This window comes from Carassius carassius, chromosome 2, assembly GCF_963082965.1.
Source record: "Carassius carassius chromosome 2, fCarCar2.1, whole genome shotgun sequence".
NCBI classification, from domain to species: Eukaryota; Metazoa; Chordata; class Actinopteri; order Cypriniformes; family Cyprinidae; genus Carassius; species Carassius carassius.
The window spans coordinates 18,134,304-18,150,479 of NC_081756.1; the positions used below are offsets into that span (position 1 = coordinate 18,134,304).

The 16,176-nt window shown below is 38.6% G+C and overlaps 1 protein-coding gene across 1 annotated transcript in view; it reads right to left on the reverse strand.

Annotated features, from left to right (window-relative positions):
- The window catches only part of LOC132105277 (disintegrin and metalloproteinase domain-containing protein 10-like), a 94,230-nt gene that overhangs the window by 12,538 nt on the left and 65,516 nt on the right, over window positions 1-16,176 (reverse strand). Inside the window, exons 5-10 of the mRNA XM_059510436.1 lie at window positions 15,437-15,537; window positions 14,939-15,097; window positions 14,756-14,848; window positions 13,947-14,130; window positions 2,046-2,209; window positions 1,204-1,387 (exon numbers count right to left, since the gene is read on the reverse strand). Coding sequence (XP_059366419.1) covers window positions 1,204-1,387; window positions 2,046-2,209; window positions 13,947-14,130; window positions 14,756-14,848; window positions 14,939-15,097; window positions 15,437-15,537 — 885 coding nt within the window. The remainder of the gene's footprint in view (window positions 1-1,203; window positions 1,388-2,045; window positions 2,210-13,946; window positions 14,131-14,755; window positions 14,849-14,938; window positions 15,098-15,436; window positions 15,538-16,176) is intronic.

Consider the following 16,176-nt stretch of genomic DNA (forward strand, 5'->3'; position numbering starts at 1 on the left):
ATGTGATAACCATGCTCATTTTGGTCACTATAATCATGAAATTACATTTTCATACCATTTTATCTCTAGTTATGATGCACTATAAAATCAACAATAATTATGTGTTTTTACAGTATAATATTTTGATATATATAGCCTATGTCAATTAAGGGGGACATATATAGGCCTACAATAACTCTTTTAGGTCTAAAACAGTTAGCATAGTTGTTAATATGAGAGTTATGAGACATTATTTAAGAGATTTAATTATTGCATGAGTAGCTCTCGGCCACTTTCATTTTTAAAAAGTAGCTCTCAAATGATCTTCTAAAATGAGTGAGCCACAAATCCGTGAGTACATTTTACAAACCCGTGGGAACGGATTGCGAAAGCGTGGGCACGGTTTATGAATTCGTGGGTACAGATTTCAGAAACTGCAGGCACTGTTTACAAATCTGAGAGCGCGGGTTAGAAACTCGTGGGTACGGTTTATTAATCCGTGGGCACGATTTGTTAAACCGAGGGAACAGTTTGAGAATTCGTGAGTACGGTTTAGGGCGCACGGATTGCCAAAACCGTCGTCACAGATTTTTTAAAAATTATTTTTACTTACACAGGTGACTTCCCGGGCTCCGTAATACGGCAAGTTGAGGGGATGTTTGAGCTGTTTTTTTTTTTTTAAGTCAGCCCAGACAGCTGAAAATATAGCTACTGCGCAAATCAAATAAGCAGTGATGTTGCCCTGCGTGAAAGGGCGAGGCTTATTCCAACGTAAAACGCTGTATTGTATATAGTTTGTATAAAGCTGCCTTTTAATGAAGCTGAAAGTGCGAGTAATAAAATAATATGATGCAAACCAACAGGAATCCTTGCTTTTTCTGCTCTATTATGTTTACATTTTATGTGGGCAGGGCCCCATATTAGTTATTGAAATGGGCCCCCAGATGCTTAAGGCCGCCCCTGACCGAACCGTACCGTACCGTGACACCAGTGTATTGTATCCAACCGAACCTGAATTTTGTGAACCGTTACACCCCTAATATATATATATATATATATATATATATATATATATATATATATATATATATATATATATATATATGTATATATATATATATATATATATATATATGTATATATATATATATGTATATATATATATATATGTTTTTAGATATATTTGTTTTTACAGTGGATTCCTGTATGAGGTTAAAATCTTACCAACAAAGCAGATGGATCTTTTCTTTTCCAGCACTAGGCTGATGTTGCGAATGCTGCAGATGGAGAACTTGTTGTTGTTGAACTTGTCTCCTGATGTGGCTCTGGCATACATGATGTAGTTGCCTTTTTCTTTCTGGTCCTGAGTCTTAGACTCTCCCGGAGTGCATTCACTTCCTGAATCATGCTGGAAGACAGAGAAAGAAGACAGGTGTAATCTGTAAAAAAGCATACAGACACGCTCAAAATATTCAATATCCCAGCAACTACTGCCCTGCAGTGTTTGCCTGAAGCTATGAAAGGGCTGGAAACCTGGTCAGTACCAGAATGAACAAGAAAAAAGGTTTTGCTTAGTGTTACTAAGGCCAGAAGTGGGTGCTCTCCCTGCAATCTGTACAGGTAATGCACCATTACACTGATGGGGACTGGACAAAAAATAATAAATAAAAAATTGTTAAAATAAGGTCCTGGTTCTCTGTGTCATTAAAAATCTCAGAATCCTTATTGAAATGAGTAGGATTGTCATCCTTCTCAATTCTCTCTGCTCAGGCAATTTTTGTCATTTTAATATTCCTCATGTACACATACTAATATTATATTCCTGTTTAAAACCCATCAGTTCAGAATAAAGCTGGTTTGTTGGTCCTAAACTGGTTTAAGGAGTCTGCCCAAGTTAAGCTGATGTTCAGCTTGACCATACTGAGAGCAGATAGCAAAAATTTGACATCAGGATATTCTAAAAGACTAGCTAGATTAATTTGTTCTTAAAGCATTCAGCTGAGGTGTATATTGTCTACTGCTAATCTGTCAAGGATGCTACACATGATTCAGTAAGAAGAACTCACCGGAGAGCCGAAGTTATGTCCGACCTCATGAGCGAAGGTGATGTGGGAGACTTTAGGGGGAACGTGCGAAGCATAGTTTTGCACTGTGATGATGCCAGTGTTCAGAGACTTCATCTTCTTATCGGAGTACTCTCTATACTTTTCACAGATTCCACCAGAGCTGCCTGAAACCAGACAAGCAGAAAATAAACAATAAATATATCCAAAATGTAAAAAATCTCCATGTGATGGTAATATTATCCTCATCATTCTTAAGTGCCGAAATCATAAAGGAATTAAAAGAGCAATTACAACAAAAACAACTTTGTATACATTCTTTTGCTCAACTCATAAACATTTCACCAGGACGTTCAAGTGAACTTTAACTTTTTCTTCTTTTTATTTTTCTTTACTTCTAACACAATTTAATTTGAAGAGCCAGCTATAATTGTCCAAATAGTATAAATACTTTGGCCCTTTCATCCAACCATGCTGGCACAGCAACACTGGCTCAACCAATGATTTGTGGTTAAGCCAAGATGATCTCTTTGTTTAACTAATGGAAGATTTGGAGTGGGAAATATTTGTGTGGTGACACTGGTGTCTAAACTTGATTAATCAGTTAACACTGAGAAATGAAGAAATGAAATGATCTCACAGTAGCTGTGGCTCAGATGTTTAAAAGTCACCTTCTGCTCAAATTAGAATAAAGGAAACAAATTAAGTGTACTGGCAAAACAACTCACAAGCCAGGTGGGCAACACATCTCTTAAGAAACTTTATTACAATAATTTAGAGTTTGAAATTTGTCATCTCAAGCTATTGTTTTGAATAAAAAAAGCTTGAAATGAAACAGAGGCATGTTGTAATTCAGCCATTCAAATTTGTACAAAATACACTATAAGCACATCACTTATTAGTATCAAATTGTAAGCATGTTTGAATTAATTTTCTGTTATGTTTCCTGACAAACACACATGCATACAAACACAAACATGTAGGCTGATTAGGTTATTCACTCAGCAATTGCTGCTGTCCCTTGTGACTAGCCAGAATGAGCCCGAAGCAGCAGACTTTAACAATGCAAATTTACCTTTATTTATTGAAGGATGTTTGTGAGTAGGTGTTTGTTCCCCCTTCAAGAACAGTGTTTAAGTGTCAGGGTGTTTTTTTTTTGTTTTTTTTGTAAAAGTAGTAATGTTCTAGAAAGCTCTTTGATATGAGTGCAAAGAAAAAGACTCCATCAAAGACTTAATTCTTACTTTTTGTTGAATTACCAACATTATTTACAAATTTTAAGTATTCAAATTTATTGTATAGATATGAGCTTATTTTGTGCTTAAAAATATTACTTAAGAGTTACTGAATAAAAGTCAATACAAAAATTAAACAAAAATTTAATAAAAGCTTAAATTATGGAGATTGTGTTAATGAGTGTTTGGACACGGTGTGGCCGCAGTGTGTGAAAACAACCAGCCTATAATGGTACAAATCCACTCACTCCAAAAAATCCTAAACAGTCTCTCCACACAAGCAGTTCCAGACTATGATGACATACACTCTCTGCCCTATTAGCAGTCCACCATTACTGTTCTCTTGCTGTATCTGCTGGAGGTACAATGTCAGCGCCAAAGAGACATTAAAAAAAGTGTTGTGTGTTGGGATGCACCAATGAACATAGCAGTCTCCATAGACTGCTTAGGACACGTGGTTAACTTTCATTTTTGAAGGAAATGTCCCCCCCAAAAAAACAAAAAAAAAAAACGGAAAAGTCCTATACTTTGTGCTAACATTCTACACCAGACTGCCTCACAAACGAGGGTCAATTCAGTGCTGGAGTCGTGCAAAGATTGCTTCTGAAATAAATAAATAAATAAATAAGGACATTTCATAGACTTTTTTTGCCGTTTGTTCTGCGTTTGAGCTCCATCACTATATTCTATTTATTGATTGTTTTTTATCTTAAAAATCTATTTTATACACCATCATTTCCGTTTCTATAACGTGTGAATATATCCTCTATCATATTCCACAACAAAAACAATCAGAGTGCCTCGTTATCACTAGTTTTATTTTGATCTCCCAGGTCCGCTATTTACTTATAGCCCGTTAGCATCGGCAGCGTGGTTGCTGCTAATCGCGCTTGCATTGCTAATACTCTATTCACACACATTACCATTGCTTTACTCACTACTTGCTTTAATGGCGGATGTATGTCTACCTTTGATTGCAGGTGAGGACACGTTCGAGCTGCATTCAGCGCAGCTCAAGCTGGAGGCCATGGAGAAGCAGATTCGCAACCTGGAGGTGAGGCAGGCCCAGCTATTAGAGCGGAGAGCTGTGCTGGAAACCTCCCGGGCTGATGCTCACAAGTCCGGGGTAAGTATACAGCACGCTGCTAAGAGTCCCACAACGGCCCATGCCAACAGGCCCCGGGCGACAACTTCTCCGCCTCCGGTCTTCGAGATCTCAACCCGGAACCGCTTCGCTCCCCTCCGCGAGACGGGACGCGACGCTGTGATTATCGGAGACTCCATCGTCCGTCATGTCCGTGCTACGTTAGCCAAAGGTTTACCTGGTGCTCGTGTTCTTGATGTTTCTGCGCAGATACCCGTGATCCTGAAGGCCGACGAGAGCCCCAGAGCAGTCGTGCTTCATGCCGGGGTTAACGACACCACGCTGCGGCAGACGGAGACGCTGAAGACGCACTTCAGGAGCCTGATCGAGACAGATAAACAGCACAACACCCGCGACAACGACTATCGTGTCAGGACCAATGCCCACGTATCGACAAGGACACGAAAGGTTCAGTAGACTTTGCTTTAAATGAATGGTTGTTGTCACGGTGTAAAGAACAGAAACTGCTATTTGTTAATAATTGGAATCTTTTCTGGGAGCATCCTAGGCTTTTTCGCACTGATGGCCTGCACCCCAGCAGAGTCAGAGCGGAGCTACTCTCTGACAACATCTCTAGGACACTTCGCTCCATATGACTAGTAAGACAATTCTCAAATAACTATTATGATGATTTTTGTTCTACACACTCAAATGATAGAAGTACTTGCGCTGTCCAATCTATTAAGACTGTGTCTGTTCCCCGAATAGTGAGGTCAAAATATAATTTAATGTAGGTTCTAGAGAAAATCTTATCGTGATTAAACCAGAAAAATTTAAAGTAAATGAACAAAAACAATTTTTAAAGTTTGGACTCATAAATATTAGATCACTCACACCCAAAGCAGTTATTGTAAATGAAATGATCACAGAAAATAGTTTTGATGTGCTCTGCTTGACTGAAACCTGGCTAAAACCAAATGATAGTATTGGTCTAAATGAATCTACTCCAAACTACTGTTATAAGCATGAGCCCCGACAGACTGGTCGTGGTGGAGATGTTGCAACAATATATAGAAATATTCTCAATGTTACCCAGAAAACAGGATACAGGTTTAACTCATTCGAAATACTTCTGCTTATTGTCAGATATGCAAAAGGAATCTAATGTATCTCTTGCTCTAGCTACTGTTTATAGACCACCAGGGCCGTATACAGAATTCTTAAAAGAATTTGCAGATTTCCACTCAGACCTTCTGGTTACAGTTGATAAAGCACTAATCATGGGAGATTTTAATATTCACGTTGATAATACAAATGATGCATTAGGACTTGTGTTTACTGACCTAATAAACTCTTCTGGAGTCAAGCAAAATGTCACAGGGCCCACTCATCATTTTAATCATACACTAGATTTAATTATATCGCATGGAATCGATCTTACTGATATACAGGTCCTTCTAAAAAAATTAGCATATTGTGATAAAGTTCATTATTTTCCATAATGTAATGATAAAAAAATAAAACTTTCATATATTTTAGATTCATTGCACACCAACTGAAATATTTCAGGTCTTTTATTGTTTTAATACTGATGATTTTGGCATACAGCTCATGAAAACCCAAAATTCCTATCTCAAAAAATTAGCATATCATGAAAAGGTTCTCTAAACGAGCTATTAACCTAATCATCTGAATCAACTAATTAACTCTAAACACCTGCAAAAAATTCCTGAGGCTTTTAAAAACTCCCAGCCTGGTTCATTACTCAAAACCGCAATCATGGGTAAGACTGCCGACCTGACTGCTGTCCAGAAGACCATCATTGACACCCTCAAGCGAGAGGGTAAGACACAGAAAGAAATTTCTGAACGAATAGGCTGTTCCCAGAGTGCTGTATTAAGGCACCTCAGTGGGAAGTCTGTGGGAAGGAAAAAGTGTGGCAAAAAACGCTGCACAACGAGAAGAGGTGACCGGACCCTGAGGAAGATTGTGGAGAAGGACCGATTCCAGACCTTGGGGGACCTGCGGAAGCAGTGGACTGAGTCTGGAGTAGAGACATCCAGAGCCACCGTGCACAGGCGTGTGCAGGAAATGGGCTACAGAGAAGCAGCACTGGACTGTTGTCCAAGTACTTTGGACCACTCAGTGGTCCAAAGTACTTTTTTCGGATGAAAGCGAATTTTTCATTCGGAAATCAAGGTGCCAGAGTCTGGAGGAAGACTGGGGAGAAGGAAATGCCAAAATGTCTGAAGTCCAGTGTCAAGTACCCACAGTCAGTGATGGTCTGGGGTGCCATGTCAGCTACTGGTGTTGGTCCACTGTGTTTTATCAAGGGCAGGGTCAGTGCAGCTAGTTATCAGGAGATTTTGGAGCACTTCATGCTTCCATCTGCTGAAAAGCTTTATGGAGATGAAGATTTCGTTTTTCAGCAAGACCTGGCACCTGCTCACAGTGCCAAAACCACTGGTAAATGGTTTACTGACCATGGTATTACTGCTCAATTGGTGCTCAATTGGCCTGCCAACTCTCCTGACCTGAACCCCATAGAGAATCTGTGGGATATTGTGAAGAGAAAGTTGAGAGACACAAGACCCAACACTCTGGATGAGCTTAAGGCCGCTATCGAAGCATCCTGGGCCTCCATAACACCTCATCAGTGCCACAGGCTGATTGCCTCCATGCCACGCCGCATTGAAGCAGTCATTTCTGCAAAAGGATCCCGACCAAGTATTGAGTGCATAACTGAACATAATTATTTGAAGGTTGACTTTTTTTGTATTAAAAACACTTTTCTTTTATTGGTCGGATGAAATATGCTAATTTTTTTAGATAGGAATTTTGGGTTTTCATGAGCTGTATGCCAAAATCATCAGTATTAAAACAATAAAAGACCTGAAATATTTCAGTTGGTGTGCAATGAATCTAAAATATATGAAAGTTTAATTTTTATCATTACATTATGGAAAATAATGAACTTTATCACAATATGCTAATTTTTTGAGAAGGACCTGTAGATATCGTACCTCAATGTGATGATGTTACAGACCATTTCCTTGTATCGTGCATGCTGTCACTGATATCACTGATATTAACTATATGGCTCAGCGTTACCGTCTGGGCAGAACTTTTGTTCCAGCCAACAAAGACAGATTCGCAAATAACCTGCCTGATTTATCTCAACTGCTATTTGTACCCAAAAATACACATGAACTAAACGAAATGACTGGCAACATGGGCACTATTTTCTCTAATACATTAGAAGCGGTTGCCCCCATCAAATTTAAAAAGGTTAGAGAAAAACGTACTGTGCCATGGTATAACAGTAATACTCATCTCAAGAAAGAAACTCGTAGTCTTGAACGCAAATGGAAAAAAACTAACTTGGAAGTTTTTAGAATTGCATGGAAACACAGTATGTCCAGCTATAGACAGGCTCTAAAAACTTCCAAGGCTGAGCATATCCACAAACTCATTGAAAATAACCAAAACAATCCAAGGTTTTTCAACACCATAGATCATGACATACTCATAGATAGATTACAAAACTATACAGGTATTCAAGGGCAGGCTTTAAGATGGTTTAGATCCTACCTGTCTGATCGCTACCATTTTGTTTATTTAAATGGGGAGTCATCTCATTTATTACCAGTAAAATATGGAGTGACACAAGGATCCGTCCTAGGTCCCCTTCTATTTTGAATATACATGTTGCCCCATTGTAATATTATTAGAAAATACGGGATTAGTTTCCACTTTTATGCTGATGATACTCAGCTATATATCTCAACGAGACCAGACGAAACTTCTAAATTATCTAAGCTAACAGAGTGTGTTAAAAATGTAAAAGATTGGATGACCAACACATTTCTCCTATTAAATTCGGATAAGACCGAGGTATAAATTATTGGACCGAAAACCTGTTCACAGAATCTTGTAGATTACAATTTGCAACTAGACAGATGCACTGTTACTTCCTCTACAGTCAAAAATCTGGGTGTTATATTAGACAGCAACTTGTCTTTTGAAAACCATATTTCCCATGTTACAAAAACTGCATTCTTCCATCTTAGAAACATTGCCAAGCTACGAAACATGTTACCGGTTTCTGATGCAGAAAAGCTAGTTCATGCATTCATGACCTCTAGACTGGACTACTGTAACACACTTCTAGGTGGTTGTCCTGCTTCTTCAATAAACAAGCTACAGGTAGTCCAAAATTGAGCTGCTAGAGTCCTTACCAGGTCAAGAAAATATGATCATATTACCCCAATTTTACAGTCTCTGCACTGGCTACCTATTAAGTTCCGTATCAGTTACAAATTATTATTACTTACCTATAAGGCCCTAAATGGTTTAGCTCCTGCGTACCTAACTAGCCTCATACCACGTTACAATCCATCACGATCCCTAAGGTCTCAAAACGCTGGACTTTTGGTAGTTCCTAGGATAGCAAAGTCCACTAAAGGAGGTAGAGCTTTTTCACATTTGGCTCCCAAACTCTGGAATAGCCTTCCTGATAATGTTCAGGGTTCAGACACACTCTCTCTGTTTAAATCTACATTAAAAATGCATCTCTTTCACCAAGCATTCGAATAATGTATCTCTTAAATTGTGACTGCAGTTGTATCTGATCAAATGCACATTCTTATTCTTTAGCTTGGGTTAAACTAATATACACATATACACAAGCTCCAGTCTGGATCCAGAACACCTGAGAAGAGATGATGCTGACCCTCAGAGGGCCCCAGATGATGCTAACCTTGAATCAACAAACAGAACTAACAAATATTGCTACAAGTGTAATTGCATCATATAATAATTGCTGTTAATAATGTTCATCGTCTGGCTGACTACGTCTTGTATTGATTTTTCATATGCACACAAACTGACAGTCACCACTTATAAGCTACTACTAAATATTGTTGAAACTTAATTTTCTGTTAAGTTGCTTTGTAATGATTTGTATTGTAAAAAGTGCTATACAAATAAAAATAAACTTGAATAGACTTCTATTATGTTAATAAGTTAAATATAATACAGACTTACCCTAAACCTAGTCCTAAATTAACATATTTAGCATTTTTACAATTTATTTTCAGTATTTATTTACATGTTTATTACAAATAAATGTATTATTACTATAATAAAAAATATTCCTAATTAATAATAATACATATTTATTAATTACATTTATTTTCCAAATACAAATTCCTGCAAAGAATACATTTAGCTAACTTCAAGGAACAATTACGCCCTCAAAGTGTAGCATAGTACAGTGGTTTTCAAGCTGTGGGCCGCGCCCCCTATTGCAGGTGGGCCGCCAATTACTATTAAAAGAAATAATAATTTTAATATTGTTAATATATGTAAAAATGTCTAAGTCATAACATAATAACATCATTTCATATATATAATTAAATAACAAAAAAATAAATATTCAACTGTAACTTTGATTCCACTATTTGAGCTCGCTGATTGGTTTGAGAATAAACCACCAATATATATTTTTGCTGCATATGCAACAGAACAACAAATTCAAACATGCATAATTGGCTGTCAACATGTTCCCTCCTGAATGCTTGCTCCCCTGACTGTCTACCCACTGCCGAGCTCTGCCTGGATCTGGTTTTCCCGTTTTGCTGAGCGGTGCCAGCCCGAGATATTTTCTGTTCATTGCCAGTTCATTCTGGGGTTGTGCGATTAATATAAATCGGCATAAAATCACGATTTGAGCGTGCACGATTTTCCGCGGCCCTGGCCTCCCGCAGTATGCTATCCGATCAAATCGGAACGCAACGCGCCTAGCGCGAGAACAGAACAGACTGGGCATATGCCTACTCCAGGTTCACACACTGTGATGTGCCTTTTTTCCGAGCACATGTTAACGGATCAGAGCATTCACACTGCACGCGGTAAAAGGCTAGAAATAAAAACGTGCGAAAATAATTAATATCTAGCACATGAGCATAGAGACGTTGTGAGCGCACAGGACGCAGTTTAAGTGAGAGAAGACATGTTTTAAGTGCACACACTCTCTCCGGGCGAGAGCAGCGTGTATCTGAGCAAGCACGACTGGTTTTGTGACAGAGCAAAGGAAATCTGCGTGCGAACGGAGAGATTTGCGCTCGTGCATTATTTTAATGTGCTTTCGAGTTACAATAACGTGCTCTCGCTGCTGCTTCTGCACCGCCTACACATACTGTATACACACTGCAAACGGAGTACATGTCAACTGGTATAATGTATAACAAATCTATTTCAACACCGCTACAATTAATGAGCTCTAAGAACAATGCATGGCTAAAAAGAAAAAAAAAGTCCCTGGACACGGGATTTATTTATTTATATTTTTTGCCATAAGTCTAGAAATATTGTTACACTTTTACTATAGTGATTATTTTGACTTATGTCTGTTCTAGAGACGTAACAACTTTTTGATAAGGCTCTAATTGGTTTTCTTTTGGAAATATGTTTCAAATTCATCCTGAATGCATTTATGACTGTAAAGCATATCTGTGTGCGTCAAAATTGCGATTAAAATCGAAATAGCAAAATTTATCAAAGAAATCGCAATAGTTTTTTTTTTTTTTTTTCATATCGCACAGCCCTAGTTCATTCAATAAATACAGTTAACAATCTAGCTTCTGAGCACTAAGTTATTAACCCAACAATAGCGGGATCAGTTGAATTCTTTTGCAGTGGGCCACGCATAACATATGTGTGTGGTTGTGTGGGCCGCGAGTTGAAAAAGGTTGAGAACCACTGGCATAGTACACTTACACACAAACAGTGTGAGGTCTTGTAAGACTGTGTATTGAGGTTAATGGAGACGACATGAACAGTCCCACATTCAAGCGTCAGTGTTAATACTCATGAACAAAACATCTGAATAGCAGGTCTCCAGCACTGCCTCACCTCCTGACATGCATGCTCCAATCATTTCAGATTAGTAGTAGGGCTGTGCGATTAATCAAAATCATCATAAAATCAAGATTTGAGCGTGCAAGATTTCTAAATCACTTTATAACACAATTTTCCACGGTCCCGTCCTCCCGCAGTATGCTATCTGATCCAATCACAATGCAGCGCGCCTGAACGGAGCGCGAGAACAGAACAGACTGGGCATATGCCTACGTAACTCCAGGTTCACACACTCTGTCTGTGGTGCATATTTTTTCCGTGCCCATGTTAACGGATCAGAGTGTTCACACTGCACGTGGTAAAAGATGTGAACAGAAAAGTTTAGAAATAGAAAGGTGCTAAAATAATTCATATCTAGCACATGAGCATAGAATCGAGACGAGAAGCTGTGAGTGCACAGGACACAACTTGAGGTAGATGAGAGGCACGTTTTAAGTGCGATCACTCTCTCCGGGTAAGAGCAGCGTGTATCTGAGCAAGCACATCTGGTTTTGTGACAGAGCAAAGGAAATCTGCATGTGAGCAGAGAGATTCGTGCTCGCGCATTATTTTGATGTGCTTTCGCGTTACAATATTGCGCTCTCACTGCTGCTTCTGTATGGCATACACATACTGTATACACACTGCAAACGGAGTACGTGTGAACCTGTATAATGTATAACAAATATATTTCAACACCTGAAGCACCGCTACAATGAGCTCTATGACCAATGCAAGGCAAAAAAGAAGAAAAAAACCTGGACACGGGATTTATTTATTTATTTTTTGCTACATGTCTAGACATTTTGCCACAGCTTTACTTAGTGATTATTTTGACTTATGTCTGTTCTAGAGACATGTTACAACGTTTTTATAAAGCTCTAATTGGTTTTCTTTTGGAAATATGTTTCCAATTCATACTGAATTCATTTATGACTCTAAAGCATGTCTGTGTGTGTCAAAATCGTGATTAAAATCGAAATTGCAAAATTGATCAAAGAAATTGCGTTTTTTTTGTCCACATCGCACAACCCTAATTAGTAGACACTAATTTAGGTCACTTGCACACACATAAAAGCTCTCAAGAGACAAAACTGTGGAGACTTTGCATGGCAGCTCTGATCGTACCTGTAGGAGCCCCTACTCGGGCCAGACCCATGACTCCATCATCAGAGTCTTCATCTGTGAAGACATAGGCTAGGCTGTAGTCATCGTGATTCTGCTGAAAAGTCCTCTACTTTGTGCTAACATTTTATACTAGAGTGCCTCACAAACGAGGGCAAGTGAGTGCTGGAGTTGTGCAAAGATTGCTTCTGGAAGAGGGATTGATACAAAAGCATCGTGTTCAAACGTCCAGACAAAGTAAGCATCACGCATCATATTTTGTTTCCCAAAAGACCTTTGGCTCTCTGTAAGGCTAATGTTGCTAAAGCTACCATTTTCTCTACCTGTTTTCACTAATGCTGCCTTCACGCGCTACCAGAATGATCATGAATAGGAATGTAGTTAGCAATGTGTTCAGTAACAGTCACCGTAACACCAGTCTGCCCACGAGCATGAGCTTTTGAAGCTCCGCACTCTTCTGAAAAGGGAGCAGGGTTGCCAGGTCTTTGCAACAAAACCCTCCCGCTGACATGAAAAGCAACCCGCAACAACAGTGGACTTGGCAACATTGGAAGAGAGGTTTTCATTTAAAAGGGACATGCACTTAAAATGAGCGTTTTGGCACATTTCCTAAAAGTGGCAATTTCAACAAGCTATAAAAAATGATCTGTGGGATATTTTGAGATAAAACTTTGTATACACACTCTAGGGACATCAGAGAACAATTTAAAATATTGTATCAATGCATTCTATGGCATCTTTAAGGTGTGCATGTTTGTGTTAAAGAAAGGCAACTATATGAAAACACTAACAGGGTGTTTATCAAGCAGAGCTGAAAGGCAAAATGTACTCTGCTCTATGGGCCTATTCAGTTTGCAAAGCTTGAATGCAGAACTGTCCTAACTTCTCTGTACCTTGAGACTAACGCAGTTTAGAAAACTACTTAAAGTAAAAAAATTAAAATTTACATCTCACAGAAAATGCAGAACATGATAGAATCAATGCCATTTAAACACATCTGTCTAAATAAGGACATTTCATAGACTTCTATTATGTTAATAAGTTAAATATAATTAATACAGACTTACCTTAAACCTAGTCCTAAATTAAAATATTTAGCATTTTTACAATTTATTTTCAGTATTTATTTACATGTTTATTACAAATAAATGTATTGATACTGTTATTAAAAATTTATTTTTAATTAATAATAATAAATATTTATGAATTACATTTATTTTCCAAATGCAAATTCCTACAAAGAATACATTTAGCTAACTTCAAAGAACAGCTATGCCCTCAAAGTATAGCATAGTACATGTACACACAAACAGTGTGAGGTCTTGTCAGACTGTGTATTGAGGTTAATGGAGACTACATGAACTGTCCCACATTCAAGCGTCAGTGATAATACTCATTAACAAAACATCTGAATAGCAGGTCTCCAGCACTGCCTCACCTACCGACATGCATGCTGCAATCATTTCAGATTAGCAGACACTAATTTAGGTCACTTGCACACACATAAAACCTCTCAAGAGACAAAACTGTGGAGACTTTGTAAGGCATCTCTGATCGTACCTGTAGGACCCCCGACCCAGGCTAGACCCAGGACTCCATCATCAAAGTCTCTATCTGTGAAGACATAGGCTAGGCAGTAGTCATCGTGATTCTGCTCGGAGTTGAGCTCAAGAAATTTCTCCACACCAATGTTGGGTAATCGGAAAGGGTTAGATTTATTATTTATATCATCGGTAGTGTTGATCTGAAATGAAAATGCAAACAAACATCAGTTTAATACAACAGACCGTCTGCAGTCTATGTTCATGTTCTGTGTGAACGCCCCCTTAAGCAGCAAAAAAAAAAGTAGCCTGGGACCAAAAAGTGAACTATACAGCCCTCACCGGAGTATTGACTGTTCAGCACTCCCTCTGCTTCTACAGTCATTTCCTGTTTGGGACTATTTAACATGTGCCAGCAAGTTACTTCACTGCAAAGTATTGCCAGTTTACCTGCCTTACCAAGTGTTTTCCTTGTGAGTATTCTGTCTGCCTGTTTGTTCACAATTCTGCCTGTTACCTCGTTTACGTCTCTTGGATTGCCCTTTGGATTTACTGCTTGATTGGACTGATGTTTGTGTTTGACCTGTTCGCCTGCCTACTCGTCTCTGCCTACTGGATAACCCCTGTGTATGTTGAAAGATCGGACTGCCCTTACAGTATTGACACTTTGCCTGGTTACACGACTCTGATTGTAAGATCTTCCTTTAATAATCTCCTGCAAATGGATTCACATCCTGCCTCAGCCTCTTCGTTACACAATCCATATTTCACTAGGAATGACATGCATATAATTAAGAAGTAGAATGAAGAAAGAGAGAACACACTCACCTTGATTCTCTTCACCATGAAGCCAATATTGCGGATGCCATTAAAATCTGTGTTTTGATAGATGGAGTCAATGGCCTTCACATGACTGGAAATCTGCAAACCCAAAAGAACAACCATATAAATGTACAATGTAAAAAGCTGCAGGTACCATATACCACTGAGCCACCTGTGCTTCAGGTGTACCTGTGCGATCACAGCATCCCTGCTGCCGTAGTATTTGTAAAAGAGGTGATCCGTCTGGATGAAGAGCTGACAGGTATTTTTCTCTGCCTGTGCTGCACGACGTTTCCTCAGGATCACCGGTCCATCAGCCATCTCTTCGTCAATCACGTGGTTCGTCTGCTGCAGAAAAGAATCGGCAGGATGCATAAAAAAATTAAGTGAATAGTCGAAGAAGAAAAACATTTATGTTTGGGCACATAGATAAAATAATTTAGAATTATTTATTTTAAAAAAATGCATTTATCATCATTTAGAATCTATATCTAATTTATATCTAATGAATTGTGGATGTATTCAGGCAAGGTATCAAATTGAAATCTGAAATTCAGAACCACCGGAAACAGGAAATGTTCCAAATATCTGTGTATGGTCTGGTTTCCATGTTTCTTTCATGTTTTTTTGTATTGTGAGATCAGGATCTTGATGCTAGTTGGTGATATCAGGGTTGTTTGCGCTGACCTGGGTGGGCTCCTCCACTGCAGATGCCTGGTATTTCTTCATCCTCTCAAAAACAGAGTGATCTGCACAGCCACCTTCTGCTCCATATTTATGAGGATAATCTGGGTAGGTAAAATTACGAGTTTCTTATATTTTATTATCACCAGTAAAATATGGAGTGCCACAAGGATCCGTCCTAGGTCCCCCTCTATTTTCAATATACATGTTGCCCCTTGGTAATATTATTAGAAAATACGGAATTAGTTTCCACTGTTATGCTGATGATACTCAGCTATATATCTCAACGAGACCAGATTCAACTAAATTATCTAAGCTAACAGAGTGTGTTAAAAATTTAAAAGACTGGATGACCAATAATTTTCTCCAATTAAATTCGGATAAGACCGAGATATTAATTATTGGACCAAAAACACTACACAGAATCTTGTAGATTACAATTTGCAACTAGACAGATGCACTGTTACTTCCTCTACAGTCAAAAATCTGGGTGTTATATTAGACAGCAACTTGTCTTCTCATGTCTTCCCATGTCTTCCCTTCCCAAATCATATTTCCCATGTCACAAAAACTGCATTCTTCCATCTTAGAAACATTGCCAAGCTACAAAACATGTTATCTGTTTCTGATGCAGAAAAGCTAGTTGACTGGACTATTGCAATGCACTTCTAGGTGGTTGTTCTGCTTCTTCAATAAACAAGCTATAGGTAGTCCAAAATGCAGCAGCTAGAGTCCTTACCAGG